Consider the following 25,756-nt stretch of genomic DNA (forward strand, 5'->3'; position numbering starts at 1 on the left):
GGTCCTCATATATTCCTCACAAATCTGTCATTTTCGTGAAATAATGCAGCTACAACGTTAAAAAATTCCCGTTTCGATCGTTTTCTCACAGTGATGCTGTTGTCTTGCGTACGCGTATACATTCGCGTGCAAGACGCATGACGCAAGCTTAGACGCATGAGTTCTCGGTCACCGTATCTTGACTGCACAACTTTAACATACAACACAATTCAAAATTTGTGCGTCGTGTGTCTTGCCTACACACGGCAGACTGTGAGAGGAGTACGAACAAAAATGGGAATTCCTTAACGTTGGGAGCTGCATTATTTCATGAAATTGACGGATTTGTGAAGAATAACTTACGATCAAAACCCACCGCAGAACAAACATATGCTGCCATGGAATGTGAATCTGTTGAAATTGGTGCTTTCTTGCAGGTAAGATTTAAGTTATGAAGCTGTGAAATTTTTCCGCCCCAGAAACGGGCCTCAATAGTTAGGACTCTGTTCCTGTGTACAGAGAAAGAGTCCTATATAGGGCTAATACTCCAGCGTCCTTTACTTACTGTTATTATGTGCAAACACAAAAACACCATATTCATATCACTATCACTCAGATGTTGGATTGAATCTCCAAAATCCAGTAGTGATCACACAAAGTAGGGTTTAAAAAGAGAAGAAAAAAGGAATATAATTTTGTAAGTGACCAACTAATCTTATTTGAATGTGAACAGCAGTCCTGAATATCATTACAGATGAACGTAATCTTATTTGAATGTGAACAGCAGTCCTGAATATCATTACAGATGAACGTAATCTTATTTGAATGTGAACAGCAGTCCTGAATATCATTACATATGAACGTTATCTTATTTGAATGTGAACAGCAGTCCTGAATATCATTACAGATGAACGTAATCTTTTTTGAATGTGAACGGCAGTCCTGAATATCATTACAGATGAACGTAATCTTATTTGAATGTGAACAGCAGTCCTGAATATCATTACAGATGAACGTAATCTTATTTGAATGTGAACAGTCGACCTGAATATCATCACAGACGAACGTAATCTTACTTGAATGTGAACAGCAGACTTTCTCTTTACAAGTTGAGCACACCTACATTGTTAGACTCCAACTGCACAACCAAAGGGACTTGCACATGTTGGATTGAGCTCACAAGTAGTGGTATTATACTGTATAGGCTATTGTTGCATGTTTTTTACACACCCTGCTTGCTTAGCAATGAATGCTAACATCGCCTTGTGAGTGATTGTCCGCTACCTGCATGCTTTACAAGGAGCAGACAATAAGATAATTTTCCTGGGGCTTACACACATGCCTCCAGCTCTCCTGCTCTACTGAATAACATGAATATGTATAGCGTTTAACAAAGACAACGGTCCGAGTAGGGTGGAGCCTTCAGTATCCAGCTTGTGATTGGGCATTGGCAAGTGCGACGGTGCTTTGAACGTGTAAAACGAATGATCACTAATAAGACTAAATTTTCACAGGTTTGTTATCATATAACTAGGTTGTGATACACGAAGTGTGGGCCTTTGGACAATACTGTTTACCGGAAGTGTCAAATGGCTTTAAACTATTTCTTTCTATACCCAGTACCTGTTACTTTTGTTATGGCATATTTGATGGCCTGTAAGAACATCTGGTATTTGGCAACACATGCAAGCCTGTTTCACAATGTGTATTGTTATGCAACGGTCATAATGTACATTGTGACCTTAATGTGTTAACCCTTCAAACCTAAAATAATCATTAGCATAAAACTCCACTTGGTGACGAGTAATGGAGAGAGGTTGATGGTATAAAACATTGTGAGAAACGGCTCATTATGAAGTGACATAGTTTTCGAGCGAAGTAATTTTCCACGAATTTGATTTCGAGACCTCAGATTTATATTTTGAGTCTCGAAATCAACCATCTAAACACACACAACTTCGTGTGACAAGGGTGTTTTTGTCTGCCATTATTATCTTGCAACTTCGACGAGCGATTGAGCTCAATGTTTCACAGGATTGTTACTTTGTACATAATTATGTTGAGATACACCAAGTGAGAAGACTGGTCTTTACCAATAAGGTCCAGTGTCTTTAACGGGCATCCTAGCTACGCCACTAAATGAGAGATTTGGCGCTAGGACTGTGGTGACAGTGAGTGGATAAGTTGCTGGTATCTCCCTGATAACTGCGTCATTCCTACCAAGTTTGTACGCAATCACCTTCATCCTTACCTCGTCAAGTTTGCTCTTTCTGAACAGATGTCTTAGCTACAAAAACCACGACCTTGAGTCCAGGTAGGTCACTAACCCCTGACCCCCACCTCAGTATTCAACTACACAATGAACTTCTTACGGCCAGGCTCTGTTGAAAGTTCAGTCATGACTAATATTGGCATCACATTAATAATAAGTTTTTAAAAAATTTTTTTAACAGGAGTACGACGAAAAATTTTATGAATGTTGGTGACCAATTCACAATGGAGGACTTACAACGCTTTGCTATTAAAGTGTTTTTGGATTTATGGTAAGTTTATTATTTTAATATAGTAGAGAAGAGATATTCTCCTTTCGAATAGTAACATTTAGTTCAATTGTGCTTTGGTCACTATGAAGTTCAGAAGCTTAAAACAATTTTGATTCTGGGTCCAGATGAGTCGTCTTCATCAAAATGTTGTCAGAACAAAAATATCATGGCTGAATCAAATGCTGATTGGGCTGTGTGTGTGAATGGAAGTTGTAATTCAAAGGAAACCATTTTGTTTCGAGCCATTCAGCCATGGCAGACAGCTTGATATCAGAAGTATTTAATCCTAAGTATTCAGTGAATACTTTCCTGTTGAAGAATAAGTTTATTCATACGGAATCCAGAAGATGCTTTTGCTGAGTGCTTCTACTCGGAAGTTTATGCTTTTACTTTTTGCTAGCACTTGTTAGTAATTAGTCCTTTTTATTCATAGCACCCAATGTTTCAATATATTTATCCTCATCAGACGGCCTTCAACTCCATTCAACATTTTTTGTTTAGACTTTCCGCTTTACGTCACCTCAAATTAAAACGCAGTTCAAAAATAGCAATTGTTTCTGCATTGCGAATAGCACGCCAGATCGCTTTGAAATTAGTTGGGTTACATTTGCGTAGCGCCCTCTGTCGGTTTTACATTTGTATTTGTATTGAGCGGTATACAAGTGGCTAAATGGATTAATTGTAGATGAACCAGTGTTGATTTGGATTGTGGTTTAGTGAGTGACGTCATACAATATCATCGAGCGTGTAACTGTGCCTGTCCAAACTACCTTCAATTTCTTTAATTATTGATGGCGGTATATCTTGTCGTTGCCTATTATTTTGGTTAATAATATAAATTTTGTAGAATTATTTGTGCAGTTTTGAACTCAAGCTTTTAGATACCAACAGTTTGGTCAACAACTGTTGTTTATACAGAGAGGATCATTTATCTTCGATGTAATTTGGTCAGGTTAATGGTAAATGTTTGTTTGGGTCGAAACTGCAAGAATACCAATATAAGGTTCCCATAATTATTTTCATTTTCAGCCAAATGTTGTAAATCAAGAAATGTGTAATTAAGTCATTCATCATAGTTTGCAATAAGGGAATTACAGAGTGAATGTTGTTCATTAGTTCGTTGGTAGGATACAGACATTTACTTGTGAGTGTGGTCCTTTTACCAATAAACAGTTTTCAGCAAGAAATAAGTACTATTTTTAAGACTAGCAGTTGATGTTACATCTTTTATTTATGTCCTCTTTCTACAACAATACAAAGCAATAGTTCGACATTTTACCAGTGGAGCTAAAAGTAATTTATTTAATCCCTCCTTTAAGATAACATGTGAATAAAACAAACATCGGGTACTTAATCTAGTTTAAAGTTGCTGAGGTTTAAACGTTGTGTTTGTGATGGACGATTTAACACAATTCTTTAGTTTTACACAACCGGGGCGCGCATGCAGGTTTATCAATGGTTAGTGCTAAACCAACAAGTTTTAGTATCAGTTATTAGTTATAAGTTTAGTCAGTGAAAATTAAGTTTTTCATTTAAAAAAACTTTTAGAACAAAATGACAGCGAAAGCCCCCCCCCCCAAAATGTTTTTTTTTTTGCCCTCTTAACTGATGGTATTTTTGTACCGAAGCTAAACAATTGAACGTTATTTTGTAAGATTTCTCTATCGTATAATACGTGGATTTGCAAACCTCAATAATGGTGAAGGTCTGTTTGACATCAATTTATTTTATTAATTACTCTCCTTAAGTACGATATTTTTTTTTCTCACATTTTAGACACTTCGTACACCCCTTTTGATTTTAACAAAGGCGTATTCTTCATAGATTTTAGTAATGGGTTTGGTTTAACAAACAGTTTTTATAATAGTAATAGACCCCAGCAATGCACAAGACAGAATATGAGTTTAAATTTTGAACAAGACACTACATATTGTACAAACAATACCACTAAACATAAATAATATCGATAGACTGTGTATGTCGACTTCGAGAGAATTTGACATTTATGGAACCTCGAAAAGCAGCTACAGCGTGTATTAGGAACTGTTTTTGTAATTTAATCGTGTTGTTATAATAAAGTTCCTCCATTGAATAGGGCCTATCGTAATAAGAACACATTTATCAACCATTAATTTTAACAATTATTCGTTGTAAGTTTTAAAGAGAAATAATTCCACAATTTAATTTTGTGTATTGAACAGTGAAACCAACGTTTCTTTTCAGAACCATCAAAACTCATTTAGAGATTATCAAAACATGGTATGGCAACAGTGATGTGACCAAAGCATTAAACTTTTACGAACTTGTGTTCAGGCGTAATTCTCATAGCTTTTGACTCACAGGTACTCGAAAGCTCAATAGTGACATTTTCATCGTGAAACTTACACAGTCTATACTCTAAAAACTCACGGGTCAGAAATTACTCGGATTTGGGTTCCAGGGGGCTCGACCCATTTCTGGGTCTGTTTGATCCGGAATTCGTTTAAATGTGACCCGGAATCCGTTTCAATGTGACCCGGAATCCGTGTCATTGTGACCAGAAAATTGGTTTAAGCGGAGATTTTGACTCGGATTCCGGGACTCGTTGACAGGGATTCCGGGGATTCCCCCCCCCCCCCAGACCAAAATCCGGATCAATTCTGACCCGGGAGATTTTAGAGTGTAATAATATTTGTAACTACCAACAAGTTTACTTTACTCTACAACTCACAATCGAGGCACATAGTGTAAAATTTTAAAAGTGGCATTGACAAGTGTTTTTGATATTTTTAACAACGCAACGAAGTAGCATTCCCTCTTTTTGAATGTTAAAGAGCAGTTTTGACCCTTACTTGTTAGTTGTTAAGTGGTACCATTATTCCTAAACATCTTTTTTAGGTCAAATTTTACAGCCCCACTCCCCTGGTCATTATGTGTTGGCCTATTAGACTTTTGAGACGACCAGGATTCGAACCCACCACACCACCAACTCTTGCAACTATACCTGCCAGTGAAAAAAAACCTTTAATCATAACTTGCCATTGATTTAAAATCTTACACGTTCTAAATTTAAAAGTTAAAATTTTTATATTTTTTTGTTGAGCTGTACACAGAATTACACTTAAAAAGGATATTCTAAAAACAGAAATCATTCTTAAAGCTTGAACTCTGGGAACATCATTTTCAGAAAAAATGTTGTATGCATTTTGCAAATTGTTTTTCGTTTTTTGTTTGTTTTTCAAATACATCACTTGTTTACTTATAACAGAATCTATTAGAATCAAGATTGTCAATTTTCAAGATCGTTTGCTTTTTCGTTTTGTTTTTTTGTTTTGTTTAATCTAAACAAAAGAGAATCATAGTATTTAAAAATGATTTCAACTACAACATTATTATCATTAATACATATACCGATAAATAATTGAATAATAACTCAACAAATGTTGAACATGTTTGAAATGCTATTGACTAACTAGCTTGTATAAAGAAAAGTTATTGATTCCATATTTTGATTGCGATTTTTTCATAATTCAAAACTTGAACAAACCGTATGTGATATTGATAAGACCTGCCGGGTCACCAGATGTAATTGGACTCCATTGTTTACCATAGCAAACTATAAAACAAGTACCAGTTGAGGCTCATTAGCTTCATGTGTCTTTACCTTTTACCAGTAGTCGTCTTCACAAATAAATGTAAATTTTGATATACGCTTGTAAATATCTTGTTGGTAGCATGTTGTCTTGCTTGTCCCCATCTGTTGTTCGATTAAACCAAAAATGAATTTTTGAATTTTGTTAAAACTGGGCTTTGGAGAATACAATATGACCTCCTTTTTATTCAAAATGAGTTCAGGGTTTTTTAACAGTGATGTAACTTTGATCACCACAAGTTTGCTGTGACCTGTAAGGGACAAGTGCACTTCTCTCGTGTTATTACATCAAAGATGGTGGTAAATGACGCGTATTGCAATCCATCTAGAAGGAACAGCAAACAATTTACATAAATTGTAAATCACACTTAAATATGGAACAACTGTTGAAAGTGGCGATAATACTCTTGCCTGATGCTTTTTCTTACATGAAACCAATATTGTTGGCTGTTTGACTTTGTTTTGGGTATCAATTTCCATTAGCTTTGTGGCCCTATTTGTTTATTCCCTATAACCAAATTCAGCTCCCCGGGGAGCAAACAGTCCATGTTCTTACTTAAGTCACTATCAAAGGCCAAACAATCACCAGACCTATCTCTCATCTAACCATACATACCAAGCGATCAGGATTTGAACCCACACCCCATTGTCCTAGCCACTGAATTTATTAAATAACTAACGACAAGTACCACTTAATTTAAACATTATGATTTAGTATAACTTTAGGAGCTTTTTTTTTTAGATCAGTTACAATCAAATAACAACACTTTAAATCAGAAACCATTCTTTTAAAAATAGCTTGTTACCAACAATGTGGTAAAAGTTAAAACGTTTGTCAAGGCTATTTCGTTTTTTGTTTTTTCTCTCTTTCTGACTTTTTTTTTTTTTTTTTTGTAAGAGATTCTTTACTAAAAATCTTGAAATTCTAATTATTTTACTGATCAATCGCAGCTTGCATGTTTTCAAATTTAAATAAAATGTATTATTTATTAAAAAAAATGGTCTCTCAGATAAATTTGTTTTACCAATATTATATCGATACAATTAACACCAATACAATGAAATCTTACACAACAATTATTAATAGGTGCAGATCTAGCCCTGGCGGACTTACACTTTCGTGTTGTATCTGTGTACAGAGGAATAATCCAATATAGGGCTCGTGCAGATCTTAATTAAAGGAACACGTTGCCTTGGATCGGTCGAGTTGGTCTTTGAAAAGCGTCTTGGAACCGTTTGTTATAAAATCGATATGGTTAGAAAGATGTTGTAAAAGTATAATACAATGATCTACACAAATATGCCTCGAAATTGCGTGGTTTTTGTTTTACCTCCTCGACAAACACGGTCGGCCGTTTATGGGAGTCAAAACTTTGACTCCCATAAATGGCCGACCGTGTTAGTTCGCGACGTAAAATGAAAACCGTGCAATTTTGAGTGATACTTGTGTGGATCATTATATTCTACTTTTAAAACATCTTTCTAACCATATGCATTTCATAACAAACGGTTTCAAACGCATAGACCAACTCGTCCGATCCAAGGCAACGTGTTCCTTTAAATAAGTTAGAAATAAGGCACAAGTGCACATCGAATGTGACAGAAGTTCTTCAATCGAGATCAGCGATTTGAAAGTTTTTTTGTGAAAGTATTCCCTCGTATAGCGTTCCCTCGTAGCTTAAAGCTGTTGGAGTTACAATGTGGTTTTTTTTTATTTAAAAGGCCAGACACAATCTTTCCCTGACCAGGCTAGACTGTTTTCCAGTGTCCAGACATATAATGTAAAATGTCAGTGTTGGATTCTAAACCCAAATGACTTGATAACACCTCGGTAACACCTTGTTGTATTTCTTTTGTAACCTATATTAATTATAATTGTTTTCTTGGTGTTCCGTGTTTTTGTCGTAGGTCTTTTGTGGCATTTGTGCCTTTAACAATTGTCTATATTTTTTAACATAGTTATTGTAATGTTTGTACTTCAAATACAAATCAACGTTTTGCTGTGACTTTTAATAAGCCAATAATAATAATAACAAACCAAGGTCGACAAGCAGGTAAACTGACCAAGGAACCTGCAGCCGATTTCACGAAACGCTAACATTTATCCTATCTCGAGTTTAGGACGAGTAACCCGTCCTAACTTAGGATGGGTTCAATGCGTTCTAACGTCTCTGGATTCGGAACTTAACTCGTCCTAAGTCCTAAGATTAATCCGAAGGTAGGAAAAGTTTGGTGAAATCTACCGTCGCGACGGCTGGTAACATTGGCAACTCTTTAGTTTTCGACCACGGTTCCCAACGTTTTAAATTGGAGAAGTTTAAAGGTTTTGAAAACAGGACCAGGTGAAGTTTTTCTTCAACGGGAAAGTGTTTTGTTTACAATTAATTCTAAAAAGCAATGCTTTTTAAATATTACTGATACATTGCAAATGGTGGCATCACAAAAGTACTATATTATACATGTAAACGGTTGTTAAGATCAATTTATAAAAGAAACCACTCTTAAAACAGAAGTTCTATTTTTTTCTTCAAATCAAATACAATGTTATTTGCTTTAAGTTGGTACTTAATGATAGATTCAAGTCTAGACAATCCCCCATGCGTTTCCCTAAACTGTTGAGTAACTTGTTAACGAATTTAGTTTGAGGATTCCCTTCATTACGAAAGTACAATTTTGTTTAGGTTCGATAACTTCTTCTTAATTTTAAAAATGGTTTCAGCAGCTATCTACGAAATACAATGAGGTGCATACCACGGTTACAACAATGCTTAATAATTAAGTGCAAATTTTAATAACTTCAAAATTAAGGCAAGCCGGGTAAATTTTGTAAATTGTATTCATTCCAAAGTCATATGTATTCCTCTAGGAGCTTCATCTCAATCCGCCGTGTATTCCTAACTCCATCTTTGTTTTCATTCAATGTGCATGTCAAATCCATTTAAGGCAGTAGACACTTTTGGTAAATACTCAAAATAATTATTAGCATAAAACCTTTCTTGATTACGAGTAATGGGGAGATGTGATAGTGTAAAACATTGTGAGAAACGGCTCCCTCTGAAATGAAGTAGGTTACGAGAAAGAAGTAATTTTCCCCGAATTTAATTTCGAAACCTCAGACCTAGAATTTGGGGGAACCGAAATCCGCCGTATATTCCTAACCCCATCTTTGTTTTCATTCAATGTGCATGTCAAATTCCATTATTAAGGCTGCGGTTGTTACACTCTACGTTCTCAGTAAAGCTTTACATCCAATATAAGAAGCACCAAATCATAGCAGCAACTGGTCCGCTCTCATTGGTCTGTGATCTTGCTACTATTTAAGTAAAGGCGATTTTGTTCCCTTTAACAAAAGTGCACCCACAACTTGTACACATTGTTTCTCCTCAAGGAATTAGAAAGGAGATGGATCATTCTGACCCGCTGCTCGTTGTAGCGATGTTGTGTTAGGAATCAAGGCAGCTTAATCAGTAAGCGAGCTTGCTACACGAATGCTTCAATGAGAAACAGTTGCCATTGCGTTTGTACTGACTTATGCAAAATGTATTTTTAAACCTCAAGCCCGATTGAAAACCCAGCAAATTGACCCTACGGTACCAGCTCATTCGAACAGAACTGTGTGAGCTCTAAAAATACAATCCTAAAACAAGTTTTTGAAAAAATTATAAGTATGCCCTTTTACTTAAAGTGTTAAACAATGTAGCATGTGTTTGACACCAGTCTGTTTTGATAATGTTTTACGTCCAACTGAGTCTACATGAATTCATTTTGGTTATATTTAAAGTTTTAACTGGACTGCTGGACACTATTGGTAATTACTCAAAATATTTACGAGCATAAATTACTTGGTAACGAGTAATGGGGAGAGGTTGTGGGAAACGGCTCCCTCTTAAGTGATGTAGTTTTCGAGAAAGAAGTCATTTTCAAATAGTTTGATTTCGAGACCTTATAATTATATTTTGTGGTCTCGAAATCAAGCATTTGAAAGCACACAACTTCGTGTGACAAGTTTTTTTGTTCATAGTTATCTCGCAACTTCGACGACCGATTGAGCTCAAATTTCCACAGGTTTGTCATGTTATGAATATGTTGATATATACCGAGCGAGATAAGTGCATGGTCTTTGACAATTACCAATAGTGTCCAGTGTCTTTAAAGGCTAAACATTTGTTTGTTAGTTGTTGGCTTAGCTTCTATTTTGTGATTGAACAGTCCACATACCACGGTTTTGTTTACCTGTTTAAGTCTGAGCTGAATTGATAACCAATTTGATGGATATTTGTACCAATAATACGAGTCTGCGTTGACTTATCATTTGATTGTCAAGGGACATTGCAAATTCCATCCTCAAGTTTTTTAGCCACGAGGTGGAGATTGGCGGCGTATTTTGATTTCAGTCTTTGCAATACGAGAACCATTCCATTCAGTAGCTCTAATAACTCGTTTGTATGGACCCATAGTATCTCCAGGTTGGATATATTCAGCATTAAGGTTATTGTCTACACCAGGCATACCAGAGCATCTATTAAACCACCATCCTCCTTCACTATTCAGACTTGGGCAGTTTGTTTCGTCTTGGTTATTATCTGTGTGATGGTGAATGATGAAGGCTTGACTAATGGCAGTCTCAAGAATATCATCTGGAAAACATAAGAAAGTACAAATAATCAACATTCAAAAATACCTCAGACAGTTTGGCTTTTCCTGTTGGCGGAGAACATTTCACGTGGGGTGTTTAAACAGTTGGTAAAAGCACAGCCAGAGCTGTTTGTAACCGATTGTTTTCGGATAGCATTTGTGCGGGTTAGCAAATGCTATCCAAAAGCAACTGTCTCAATAAAAATGCACCGCACGGTCATGACCCTACCGATTTGAAATGGCCGTTTAAGAACTCGTCACCACCCATTTATTCCCCTACTAATATTTGATGTTCTTTTATTTAAATACGTTTAAGTGGCTGGTATACGTTTAAGTGGCTGCTATATTTTTTATTTATTTGTTTATTTTTTTTTTTTTTTGGGGGGGGGGATAAAATTAAATAACTCCACGCGTGTTCTAGAATCTAAGTAAGTAAATTTAAAAGTGTGAATTAGTACGCGTCTTTGGCTCCACACATTGTGTCAAACTTGTAAACACTTTAAAGTTTTGTTTTACACAAAAATTTTTGATCGTTTGTTTTTATTTATACATTACGATTAAAGGCGAACCAAATAGTAAAACACAGTCGGCGGTTGGACTTGAAATTCTGTAATGTTACTAAAACCGAGAAACTTACTTCTGCATCCAATGAGTTCAATGCTTACAGCTGGATATCCGACGTCTGTTTGAGTCACACGGATGAAGCGGGCTCGGATCGGCTGATCAAAAGTATTCTTGACCGGTGCGGTTTGATTCGTGTTACCATGGAATATCTGTAGCACAGGAAATAGAACATCATGATTAAGGCCAATTTTGGTTTATTGAAACATTTGCCTTGAACACAATAGGTTTTAAATGCAAAGTAATACACCATTTTTTTACTTTGTAACTGTTCATGTAATTCTGCTGCTGGCAGCGAATTGAATAGAATTTTAATAAACCATTGAATGAAATGAATGAACAATGAAATGTTCAAAATGTTGCAATGTTTCTTGTACGTACGAGTTACTGGGAGTACCGATTGTCTCTGTTTAAAACTAGTTGAGAAACAAAAGTATTCTTTACCGGTGCGGTTTTCTCCATGTTACCATAAAGTCTGTAGCACAGGAGATAGAACACCATGATCAAGGCCAGTTTTGGTTTTATTGAACCAAATTTGCCTTACAAACAATAGGTTTTATATACAAAGTAATACAACATGAAATGTTCATGTTGCAATGTTCTTTGTACGTACGAGTTTCTGGGATTACCGATTGTCTCTGTTTAAAACTAGTTGAGAAACAAGTCCAGCAGAATAAAAATAGCCAGTTTGAAGAACCATTTTGTTGTGCAATGACGAAACCATATACCTGAGGTTCTCCTGCAGGCGCTCCCTGATGGCTCACGTTGACCCAGGTAACATTGTCGAGGCTGTATTCTACTTGAAATGACGGTTCGTTTTCCCCTTGAGCTATGACTCCCTCAACAAGAGTTACTAACAGTAGGTCAATTTGAAGAATTGAAGATCCGTCCGGAATGATATGGGCTTCATTAAGAAGGCGTTGTTCACACACCCAGCGTACTGTAAATACAATATTTGATTGATTATAAGACGGCTTCTCTATATAATACAAACGGCTCAAACTAGGCTCTGTTTCGTGAGTTAAATAAACAACTTTGTGTTTTTGATCAATTGAGTTTAGAATTACTTATTTCATAACCTAATATATGACTTTTCTAATTTAAAAGGTCGCCACGCTTTTAAGAAATCGCTGATCATCCAGAGCGCTAGAAGCAAAAAACTTCTCTGTACTTTGAAAACAAAAAGGGGAGACATTAAATTCTCAGATACAAAGTTTATGGGGGAAAATGATATGTTTACCAACGAAGTAAGTTGCTATTGCCATTACTTTAAATAAAGGTTACCATATGAATTGTACCTGTAATACTTGAGAACAATCTTGGTTTTAGAGTTGTGATTTGCTTCAAAAAGGAAAGAAAATCTCGATCAAATTTGATCACTTTAAAATTATCAATTCAAACTTTGTTAATTGAATGTACCTTTTTGATGTTTAAGAGTCAGTTCAGGTAAATAATTGACATAGTTGCTCACGGTCAAAAAATTAATTTTTTTTATACTTTGTGGGTGGAAGGGCCTTGGGGTGCAAGTAAACAAAATTGCATTTTCAATTCCATATATAGCCCGTTGCCATGGTTACGGCTCATTTTGTTTTTTGGCCATTTTAGGCCAATTTTGGGGTCTGAAAAACTGGATTTAAGCTCATATTTACAACTCCACCCCACCAAAATGCAAAATTATTTCAAAAAACCTTTTATATCACTACAAAGTATCATCCTTGGCCTTCCTTGAGAAAAAAAAATTATTGCTATAAATATCACCCTTGTGCTATTTTTGCATCATGCATTACAGTATGTTTTTAGAACTTGCAAAATCGACATTTTTACCCTATTTTTGGACCCCCAAATGTCAACTTGCCAGGGGTCTCAGAAAATTCTCCTTTCGGCTGTGATTAGGGCAAACATTGGTCTTTCCATATCTGGTGTCAAAAACTTGGGCAATTGTATCCTGTTGTGACAGTCCTGCCTCAAAACTAGACTTTTTTCCCCAACACGTGAAAAATGCCTTTTTAAGGGTCTTTTCACATAGTATCGATAAACGTATCCACGGTAAAAAATAAGGAACATTTTTCTTATACTTTGTGGATGGTAGGGATCGGGGTCCAAATAAACAGCGTTTACATTTCAAATCATAATATAACACGTTGCCATGGTAACAGTTTATTTGTTTTTAGGCCACTTTAGGCCGATTTGGGGGTCTGAAAAACTGTGTTTTAGTTAATATTTACAACTCCACCCCACCCCACCAAAAAACAAGCATATTTATGAAACCTTTTCCATCACTATAAATTATCATCCTTGGCTTTACTTGAGACAAAAAACTATTGCTATAAATTTCACCCTTGTGGTGTTTTAAGATCGTGCATTAGAGTATGTTTTTAGAACTTGCAAAATCCACATTTTTACCATATTTTTTGCACTCAAAATTTCATTTTTGCAGGGGTCTCAGAATATTTTCCTTTCGGTTTTGATCACGGCCAAAACTTGTCTTTTTATTTCTTTTAAGAAAAACCCGGGCAATTGCATCCTGATGCAACAGAACTGTTTCAAAAATAAACCCTTTTCCCCGAAAACATAGAGCAATGCATTTTGAAATATTTGCTTCATTTTGAATTTATAACATTAAGAAGTTAGTAATAATTCTGGCAGTTTTTCATAAGCACTCTGTAGGCTTAGTGCATTACCAAACATTGATCAGGACTTGTTAAAGACCTAAATCTAAGAATTTGCCCCGGCCCCACCCCGGCCCCGGCCCAATCATATTTCTTGACATTGCATAAAAAAATAAAAAAGTTTTGTGAACAGCGCCTCTTTTTTGAAAGTCACATTTTTTAATTTCCCTTGCACATCAAGAAAGTTTGTACTGTCTTAATTTATTACTGGTCCTCAGAATATTTCCCCTTTGGTTGTGATTGGGCTATCATTATGGTTTGCATGTCTGCTGGGGAGAAACACTTTTATTGTATTCTATTGTGACACTTCTGCCTCAAACATGGTAATTTTTCCAAAAACAAAAAAAATGCATTTTGAAGTTATCCCTTAGTTTGAATTGATAAAAAACAAAAATGAGCATGCTTGGTAAAAAAATATGGCACTGTTTCCATGTTCTTTAAGTAACATATAAAAAGTTTATAACCATGCTTTGCCACTGAGAGTTCTTGTTTTGTCATGACTGCTTTACCTAGTTGTACAGGTATGATTCACATCGCAAGAAGAGAAGTAGTGCGATGAGCATTCTTTACCATTCTTGTGTATACATTTGTACATGGCCTTTTAACAGTCTTCTTGGTCCCCTGCTCGCTACCAAACTAAACATTTTCATCCCTATCAGAACAAAGAGGCTCTAAAAGTGAGCAAGTACTGTGTCCAAATTCAACTGCTTTGGCCTTCTGTAAGCAGTTCCCCCAACCATGGTGGGGTTCCTTTCAATTGTACTGTTGCAAACAATAAAAGAGTTCAACAGGTAATGTTTGACAATGTTTTTTGTTGATCGTTCTCAGAGAAATATATGCTAATTATGAACTAGTAAGATAGTGAATGGAAAAAATAATCAAACTAGCCTGAATAAACTTTTGTCACTGCAAATGCATCTTACTTATTTATGTTGAGCAGGTGCAAGTATTTACAACTTCTATCCGTGTTGTTTCATTAAAGGAACACACGTTGCCTTGGATCGGTCGAGTTGGTCTTTGAAAAGTGTTTGTAAACGTTTATTACAAAATGCATATGATTAGAAAGATATTTTAAAAGTAGAATATAATGATCCAGACAAGTATCACTCAAAAACATCTTTCTAGCCATGCATTTTGTAACAAGCGGTTACAAACGCATTTCAAAGACCAACTTGACCGATCCCTGGAACGTGTTCCTTTTAAATGATCTCTTACGCTCGTCATGCAAATCGTTAGTATCATTGTTTTTAATAAGATCTTGGCAAATTTTTCCAACACTTTTAAGCAGGCTTTTTAATTTCCCACATTTGTGTTGGACATGATTGGATGCTCCAAACCATCTGCCTCAAGCACAGAAACTACATTGTTTATGATCTCTATCTCTATGAAAAGTTTTACATTTGGTAGCAGGCAGGGACCAAGGTGAGTAGGCCCTGTATTAAAGACAACCTGTAAAGAATGCTCATCGCACTCTACTTGCAATGGGAATCATACCTGTACAATAGGTAAAGTAGCCAAATCAAGAACTCTCAGTTTCAAAGCATTGGTTATGGTTCGGTTGGATACCATTATATACAAACTTTGTATTCATTACTCAAAGGGCATTGAAACAGTGCCAGATTTTTAACAAGCATGCATTGCTTTTGGAAAAATTACTATACTTAAGGCATGATCAGTCACAACAGGATACAATAAACACAGTGTTTCTACCCAGAAGACATGAAAATACCAATAACAACCGAAAGGGAACACTTTCACAAAAAGAGGCGCTATTCACAAAACATTGTTTTATGCAATGTCAAGAAATATGATTGGGGCTGGGCCTGGCAAGATCTAAAATTAAGGTCATCAATCGTTCCTGATCAATGTTGGGTAATCCACTAAGCCTATAGAGTGCTTAGGAAAAGCTGCAAGATTGATAGAATTATTACTTTTTAATGTTCGAAATTCAGTATGAAGAAAAAGAAAATTCAAAGTGTATTTTTCTGTTTGGGGAAAAAAGTCTATTTTTGAGACAGTACTGTTAACATCAGGATACACTTGCCCAAGTTTTTCTACCAGAAAAAAAAGACAAATTTTGGACCTGATCAAAACCGAAAGGAAAATACTCTGAGACCCCTGAAAAAAATGACATTTTGAGGGCCAAAATATGGTAAAAATGTTGATTTTGCAAGTTCTAAAAACATATTCTAATGCATGTTCTAAAAATAGCAAAAGGGTGAAATTTATAGCAATATTTTCTTGTCCCAAGTAAAGCCAAGGATGATACTTTGTAGTGATGGAAAAGGTTTTATGAAATATTTTTGATTTTGGTGGAGTTGTAAATATTAACTAAAACACAGTTTTTCAGACCCCCAAATCGGCCTAAAGTGGCCTAAATACAAATAAACTGTTACCATGGCAACGTGTTATATTATGATTTGAAATGTAAACGCTGTTTATTTGGACCCCAGGTCCCTACCATCCACAAAGTATAAGAAAAATGTTCCTTATTTTTTACCGTGGACACGTATGTCGATATATGTGAAAAGACCCTTAAAAAGGCATTTTTCACGTTTTGGGGAAAAAAGTCTAGTTTTGAGGCAGTACTGTCACAACAGGATACAATTGCCCAAGTTTTTGACACCAGATATGGAAAGACCAATGTTTGCCCTAATCACAGCCGAAAGGAGAATTTTCTGAGACCCCTGGCAAGTTGACATTTTGGGGTCCAAAAATAGGGTAAAAATGTCGATTTTGCAAGTTCTAAAAACATACTGTAATGCATGATGCAAAAATAGCACAAGGGTGATATTTAAAGCAATAATTTTTTTTCTCAAGGAAGGCCAAGGATGATACTTTGTAGTGATATAAAAGGTTTTTTGAAAAATTTTTGCATTTTGGTGGGGTGGAGTTGTAAATATGAGCTAAAAACCAGTTTTTCAGACCTCAAAATCGGCCTAAAATGGCCAAAAAACAAAATGAGCTGTAACCATGGCAACGGGCTATATATGGAATTAAAAATGCAATTTTGTTTACTTGCACCCCAAGGCCCTTCCACCCACAAAGTATAAAAAAAATTCATTTTTTGACCGTGAGCAAGTATGTCAATTATTTACCTGAACTGACTCTTAATTATTATTCTGTTGTGTTTGATTTGGTTATTTGGTTATTATGAAAGTATTTCGCGATCAGCTCACTGTGTCATTAAGACGACTATAACTTTGTTTTAAGACAATGTACATAAGACATATATTTCAATAGAACTAACCTTTACATCCCAATAGTTCAACACGTATCCATAGAGAGCCATCAGTCTGGTTTAGTATGATGCGGATATAACGAGCAATGACTGGTGGATTGAATATGCTGGTAGCTACCGAGTCTGCTGCGGTGTTTCTTCGGATAATCTGTTCAGAAACAATAAAACAATTCATGTAAGTTAAACATGTCTATTAACTTGGCCACATTAGACCAGTCAACTTTACTCAAACTAATATTCGATTGCCAAATTTGAATTCGAGAATATAAGTCTGATTGAAAAATCCTTCCCAAAATGTTTGGCTGAAATGCAGTGATAAAAGCCAGCGACATTGTGGTTTGACAATCAGCAAGTTGAACAAGATCAAGCAGTTTCGTAGTTCTTAGTGTGGGACTAAATGGATTGATAAAATCAATATTTTATTGATTAACAAACCAGTGTTTGAACATACAGTTTTGATTTTAAGACGCAGCAATAACCTTTTCGGAGTGTAGATTACAGTTCCTTACCTGTGTTGAATCCATAGTAACCCAAGTGCTCTGGTCATCACTGTACTCTAGCTGGTACCCATAACCTATATCTACACTGGTTCCCTGATCAGATCCCTGCAGCATCATCATTCCCTCCACTATCACTTTAAATCCTAGATCAATCTGTAGCCACGGGTTGATGTCAATAGGATCAGGGCACCAGCCAATAGTATTGTTGTTTGCTGATTGAGTGAGTCGTGCATTGCTTGGTTGACAGTTACCATCTTCCCTCTGCTGTGTACTTGATGCTGTGATTCTGAAGTCTGGAATGCTGCCGTCTCCCATTCCAAGACGATCCAAACAAAAGAAGCGTTCTATATCAGGCAATAATAAAGTATAATAACAACAATTGGGTTTATTGAAGTGTATTTTGTTAATGCAGACTTTGATTTCATAATGGTCATAATTTACTGGCTTAAAAACACACCGAATCTGTTTCGGAACAAAACAAGCAAGTAAATATTACACTACCATTGACAGAATTGTTATTAAAAATGTTGAAACAAGATTGTGTATTTGCCACTTTGCACTATATTTTTCTTTGCAGAATCGATTTTTTTGTTGGCATTAATAAATAAACATAATACGCCCATAAAACACGTTTAAATAAAACGCAACAGTATTTAATAAACAGCGATTGTCTATAGTAATGTTTTCATTTCACCAAATGAGATCAAGAAGACTGCAGTAAGTGTTCGCTTAAAATAATATGAGACTTAGAAAATAAAAAAACAGATCCAAAAAATATTTCAACAAATACAAAATAAACAAATAATGTATGGTTATTTGCTGTTGTTGCTGTACAAATCAAAAAGAATTGATAATTAAATACAATAGATGTGTTTATGACTTTACCATTACATCCAATGAGCTCTATACGCAGTCCAGGACGAGGGCCTTGATACCCAGTTGGTATGATGCGGATGTAGCGTGCTCTGATTTCCTCATTGAACATGTTGGTTACTCTCGTATTTTGTTCTGTAGTGAATCTCTGGGAAGGATACATAAACGATGCTCAAAGACAACAATAAATCAGAATACCCTAAAGTCGTTTGAAGCTCTTCGTCTATTATCAAGGTTGGGATTAATAAGCAAATCCGTTACTGCTTACTGTTGCAGTTTCTTTGTGCTCAAAGATGCTGCCACCTGTATACCCTTTGAGAAAATTATGTTAATAAACAATATTAACTGCATAGGCAATTACTTTTTATGGTGTCGATATTATTATGCAATTAACAGTTTTCCGTTTGATGTATACATACACACATACATACATACAACTAAATATTTATAAAACGCCTTTACATCAAGATCAAAGCGTGTTGTAAAGAGCCAGACCAATACAACAGATTACATATTATTATGATACAAGTGAGTTTTGGGGGTTTTTTAACAAAGATTTTTATGTATGACGTCATACCTGTGCATTGTCCTCATTAGTCCCTCCTATGAAGCGCATGTCTTGCTCGTTGTCACCGTAAGATACGATAAACTCTGTAACCCAGTACCAGTTGTAGTATTCACCCTGTGTAACAACACCTTGAATCAATACCGGGTGCTTTAGATCCACTTGGAACCATGCACTGTCTATGTCATTCAATGTGGGACACCAGCCACCGTTCACATCTAGCCGTCCGTAAGGGTGCTTGCTGCATTCCTGGTCATCAGTAGACGATGTCGTTATGCTTCCATCAGGGATGGTACCATCTCCCATTCCAAGCTTCTGCTGACAAACTTCATGAGCTGAGAAAATAAAATACATTTAAAGTGTTTCCATCAAGCCAACCTTAATAGTGAAACCTTTATTGCGAATTTTGGAGCTGGTCGTGTTAAGTTCAGAATAGTTTGATTTTAATTAATTTTTACTGAGACATTGGTTAGCGTTAGAAACGCGTTTATTTTGCCTACAGTACATTCTCAAACTAGTATGTCAGTTGAGGTGTAGTCTAATTGTTTACACTTTGAAGGGGAGTGAGGTAGAGTGCAAATACAATCTGACTGTGAGTAATGTTGTTTCTTCATTTGTATGTTTTGTAATTAATGTGCTGTATTGATACTGTGCTCGACTAACAATTGAATACAGTTTGAAATGTCTCAATTGGACGACATTGTGCACTTGGAGAACGTGGTGAGTGATCAACAGCATATGTACATTAATAAATTACATCACTTACCTTTGCAGCCAATGAGTTCTTAATACGCAAGTATGGGTTTGAATTCAAGGCTGTTGGTCTGTTGCGGATGCACCGAGTTTGTTATGTCCAGTATTGATATAATGCAATGTCATGCAATGAGTTGTTGACCTGTAACTTTGGAATTCAGTTTGGTGTGTCTCAATTAAGTGAGTTCTTGTCCAATAAAATTGAATGCGTATTCTTATATTTTATGATGAAGCACGAACGTATAAGTCCATGTTCGAACGATCGGGTGCGTGCACGCAGTCGCAGCGAGTATAAACCGGCTTTAAGCATGCCAATTGAAAACGTTGTGAATGATTGAAACCTCTGCATCCAAGAAGTTCATTTTTCAACGGGAGTAATTCCGTCTATCATTCCCATCTAGTGTCCACAATATCCAACTAGAACCAAACACAACCAATTTAGTATTTAGTATTTAGTATTTAATATGTGTAGTAACCAAAGATGTTCGAGTATGGACTTTCTCCAACATACTGACACTCAAGACTTGCCGTTAAATATTTAGCATCCGTTTCTTGGTATTTTTGGGGTTTCTTACCATGCGTTAACCTTGCTCTTAACCGTACAATAAGGTGCTTCTTTCGATTGATCTATGGTCGTTTGTCTTGCCAAGTGCTAACCCTTTCTGTACCACCTCCTCACTACCACCTTAAATGCTGATATAGCTGCTCATAAAAGTATTCCTTCAGACAGACAAGCTCATTGCTTTGTCTACGTTGAATCATAATTCACGTCCCATCAAATCGTGTAATTCAGCTTTAGAAATTGACAAGGGCTTTCTATCATCTGCATAACGACTATTGCCTACAACTTGGTCACTAATATTTTACATCAACTTCAAAGTTTGCTGAGGCATTGAGCATCAAGCATTGGGCGTAGATCTTAAACGGATACAAATATGTAATACAGCCTTGATGAAACCCCTGCCGAGTATCAAACCAGTCAATGATTGTTAATTTCGCAGGTCGTCAGAGATATAGATTATTGCAGTAATGAATTCTGAGACCCACCTAGTTAGCACCGAGGGTTTACAAGGTACTAAGGCGCTTACAGCAGCCACAGCCAGGAACACCGGGGCGAACCCCTTCTCTTTTCGATAAGTGCACTGGGTTCTTTTAAATTTACATGCGTTACACAACATATGGGACAAACGCCTTTACGTCCCATCCGAAGGACGAAGCAATGGTTTAGTGTCTCGCTGAAGGACACAGTTTTCGCTACAAACTTTGAATATCATTTTTAAGTTAGGTCGTTACTTGTTCAAAAGTTCATGATTTATGGGTTAATAGGCCTAATAATAATAATAATAGTAAACGGTTATTCTAAAGCGCATAATACAATAAAGTCTGTATGCGCTTGGGTGGGTGAACAGGTGTTTTAAGTTGCAACTTAAATCGTTCCAGGGTGGGGCAGTTTATGATTTGGTGTGGTACATTATTCCGTAGTTCGGGTGCAGTAAATTGGAAGGCACGTTGAGAATGAGTCTTTAATGAGGCCCCTTCATAATGTATTTGATATGAGCATCCGAAACCGAGTGATCTATAATTTTGATTTTGAGAGTTCCATTTCTCTATTTTACTTTACATAAAATAAAATGAGATCTTTAGCAACACTAGTTTAATTCATATAGAGTTGGTAGTGCTCTCGCTCAAACCTTTTCGACAGATTTCCCTATTAAATATCAAAATTGTGCGTTTGGTGATTAAATGATTCACATGACTGCTTTGTGGTCAAACGGTTCACAATAACCTTTCGATAAGAAATATACAGTAATCTATTTATGGACATTTATCTTGAATTAAAAGTTTCGTTTTTGCAAATCCAAGTTTATGTAGATGTTACTTGCAAATCTTTATAATCATGATTATCAACAATCCAGATGAACTTATTTATAGATTTGGATATTCATAAATACCCCAGACAGTTTCGTCACTCCTATTGGTGTCCATTTTGATAACATCCACTGGTTGGCAATATTTTGTTTACTTTTAACTTTAAGATTAGAAGAAGAGGCTAGCATATTAATTCAGGTTAAGATTTAGGCAATAAGCCTGACATTTGAAAACGTGGTGATTGACTGAAACAATACCTCTGCATCCAAGGAGTTCAATACGTAGGGATAGGGCGTTGTTCCAGGCTGTAGGTCTGATGCGGATGTACCGTGCTTGAATAGGCTGCTGGAATATATTGGTAACTGGGGTGTTTCCATCAGTGTTGCCAATGAATGTCTGTAAAAAATAAATACAAACCAGAGGTGGAGACACAAATAAATACAAAAGATTATTAACACTTTGGTTATAAATAGTGGCTGTACTGCATTATTGGAGTGTTTATGTTGTTAATGAATATTGGTAACTGGAGCGTAGTTATTGGAGTTACCAGAGAGTGTCTGTGAAATGAATCAAAGGAATCAGAGGTGGTCAGGATGATAAATATATGAAGTAATAACAATTGATATATAAATCCTGAATAATGGTTGTACTGCTTTATTGAAGTGTGTTTAGTTTATAAGGAATACATGTTGGGATGGAGAGTGTCTTTGCTGAGTACTCTTACCTGTGGAGTAGAGGCCCCATTCACATACAGCCATGCAGTGCCATCAATGCTGTATTGTACCTGGTAGTGTGTCACCCAGTCATAACCCCCTGGTCTGCTGCCCTGTGTGATGACACCCTCAATATGCACGGGATTTATACCCACATCTATTTGGAGCATTGAATCAACGAACAGTCCGTCAGCTGGGAACCAAGAACGGTTCAGGTTCAGTCGTGCATTACTTGGCTGCCGATATGAATCCCGCTGACTAGATGCTGTGATCCTATCATCAGAAATACTCCCGTCTTCCATTCCAAGTTTATGTCCACACTGTATATCAACTGGAACCAAACACATCGCATTAAGCCTTCAATCATTTGTTTTAAATATACATTTATATTTACTTTTTGATGGGTAGGATTAATATTTGCCTGTTGCGGGTTATTTTGCATTTTTAACGTTCTTAACCCATTCTGCATTTTTACTTTTTAGCATCTCTATTGTTGAATGTTTATGATTTTTATTGTAAATAATTATAGATTGTTAATATTTTGCCCAAGGGCATTGGCATTGAAAGCCCTAATTCGGCCTACGGTTTTGTTTTGTAAAGCTTTTTAATTCCTGGCAGGTTTCCATGGCTTTTGTTTTGTTATTGTTTGTATTTTGTATGTGTTTTATGCCAAATAAATTATAATAATAATAATAACAAACTGCTTATAAAAAAGATAGTAAATTTCATTTCAACTTTTGCCAGGAGTCTGGTTTAAAATTTTGTTGTATTTAATGTTAACTGACGATTTTGAAACGTGTCATTTAAAATAACAGATTACCGTAAAAACATCGCCCGTGATTCACAAACAATTAATATTAAACAATTTGTTCCTGTAAAACATTAATGTATCCTTTATTATAATTTGAATCTTAATATAATCAGGGGAGCCTTGGTAATGGTTTTAACAATGCCATGTATTGAATTATATTGAAAAGAAATGATTTGATTTGCTTTTATAAGTACAAAATAATGTTCGCTGTTCAGAAGGACCTACATCCATTAATTAGTGTCCTCAAGTTTTGTTTTAACATCGTTGTTTTTTTTTTATTGTAACTAAATCTTGTACATTCCCCCTGTAAACTGTTATGGTTTTCCCATATTCGGCAATTGGCCGCGATGGAAAATGTATTTGTTTATGATTATAACAAAACATGTCTCTGAAGAAGGTCCGGTTTTGAAAAAAAAAAAAGCTAAGGCCATCTAGCCTACTCAATATATAATATACCAGCGATATGTTAACATACCAGTTGGTTGTACCTCGGAGTGCTCCAGAAACATGGTGTAATCGACAGGTCCGACGTGAAACTGTGTCTTCAGCAAATGACCCGTGACGTTATCTTCATTGGTTAGGTCCAGACGGATTGTCCAGTTCCCTTCAGCATCAGTCAGGTTGTGTAGAATCTCATTGCCAAGCCAGAACTCACCATCCGTTGACCCAAAGCCTTTCTTGTATTCTGTCCAATTGCGGTTGAAATTGACTGATCCATTATAGCGCCGCTGGACAACCTAGAAGATAATAATAAAAGTAGCTCGTGTTTATGTGTATACAAACCGACATTGCGACCTTAAGGAAAAAAGTGTCCACATACACTTCAGACTGACCTTCAACATTAACACTTAATAAAAAAAAAACATCAGTTTTACAAGACGTTTTTTTTTACTTTGTTAAAAACAAATTCCAGTTACATTTTTTTCTCTTATATCGTTGAAGTACTGCTGTGTTTTAGGGATAAATGAAAGCACTGAACTTTCACAACTTGGAAAACGATACAAAATGTATTGCACCCGGTATAATTTTTAAAGAATGTGTGTAGTCAATAAGTGCAAGTCGATATGCAACGCGAAACATATAAGTCAGTGTTCTATTATACAAAGACAGAGTTGTTGGCATTATGTTTGTTCGAGGACCATATGTTAATTAATTGCTTGTTGTGTAATATATTTGAGTTTATATTTGGGAATACATGTTGTCTGCTAAGCAAAATAGGGTTCTAACATTGGATAAACACAAGTTGTACTTACAATCCAGCCGGTATGCTTCGTCATATCACAAAACACTTTAACTCCTTCATCATTCTGGTAGGGATGGATAGTGTAGATACCATCTTCTTTGAACCCAGCATCCAGCAAAGCTTGACAGTCGCTAAATGTATCTGTTGGATTTGACAAGAGAAAATTATATTGAAATTGGCGTTTGTTATGAGTAGGAGTAACATGTATGTCGGTAGTCTGTGCTAGAATGATCCGAACTGACTCGTCACTGGAGTAGTTCGGCGGTCTGGTTCTGAAAACAATATTTTCTAGAATAGTCAAGGGTCAAGGGTTTGAATCCCACTCATGTTGTTTGCCTCTGGAGTGATTGTTTGTCTGTTTTGGTACACGGTGGACTATACACATCGCTGAAGCGCATATGATGTGAGGTTGTATCTTACGCTATTACTTGAGACTTATAGAGCCTTTTGTACTGTATTTAAATAATAACCCTTTAGAGTTCAACAGTTAAACAATAAACTTAAAACAACGTTTTTGCTTACCTTTTTTAGTGGACTGGCATCGATTCCGTTTTGGTACCTGTTTCATGACTTGTGTGACCCAGTGTTGACCAGGAGTATAACCATCAGGTGGTGGTCCAAAATGATGAACTATCATCTTACTCTCACTCAATTCAAGGATTACTAAAGACAAATTAACATTGTATTTTGAATGTATGATTATGTTCTAGTTGAAATTCTTTACATTCACTTAAATGGATGATTGGACTTTCTACACAGTATACGATCACCACTCATCACTCGGGGTTGCCTTTGTCTGTTTATGTTCCCAACATTAAGTATTTAATATTAGGGTTTTCCATGAACCGTGTTAACTGTAAGACACGACTGTAAGCGGTCATGACATGCTTGAATGCGGGACTTACCTCCATTACAAGCCCTTGTTGCTCCTCACAAATAAACCAAATTTAAACGAGACTTACTAGCAACATTTCTGTCAACATTGGTATGGTCCGCAAGCATATCAATGCACACGTTGCAGAACATTGGCTTGCTTGTGTTTAAGGCGATGGATGGTCATTATCTTGTGTACATGTATACGTGATTTTATGGAGCTACATATACGAGAAA

The 25,756-nt window shown here is 36.1% G+C and overlaps 3 protein-coding genes across 3 annotated transcripts in view; 2 read left to right on the forward strand and 1 right to left on the reverse strand.

The window, feature by feature from the left end:
- The window catches only part of LOC139942799 (uncharacterized), a 215,735-nt gene that overhangs the window by 75,024 nt on the left and 114,955 nt on the right, over positions 1-25,756 (forward strand). The window lies entirely within an intron of this gene.
- Positions 1-25,756, forward strand: part of LOC139943402 (histone-lysine N-methyltransferase SUV39H2-like) — a gene marked incomplete at its 3' end in the record, with an annotated part of 182,670 nt that overhangs the window by 61,863 nt on the left and 95,051 nt on the right. The window lies entirely within an intron of this gene.
- On the reverse strand, positions 10,507-25,298 carry LOC139942971 (uncharacterized). The gene is made up of 12 exons (XM_071939791.1): positions 25,169-25,298; positions 24,657-24,787; positions 23,879-24,140; positions 22,604-22,923; positions 22,137-22,275; positions 19,270-19,592; positions 18,705-18,840; positions 17,829-18,163; positions 17,329-17,467; positions 12,138-12,349; positions 11,426-11,561; positions 10,507-10,790 (listed from the first exon to the last, which is right to left on the reverse strand). Exons 1-12 carry the CDS (start codon positions 25,281-25,283, stop codon positions 10,507-10,509), a joined length of 2,532 nt encoding a protein of 843 aa, XP_071795892.1. The 5' UTR covers positions 25,284-25,298.

Source organism: Asterias amurensis, chromosome 10, assembly GCF_032118995.1.
Source record: "Asterias amurensis chromosome 10, ASM3211899v1".
Classification (NCBI taxonomy): Eukaryota; Metazoa; Echinodermata; class Asteroidea; order Forcipulatida; family Asteriidae; genus Asterias; species Asterias amurensis.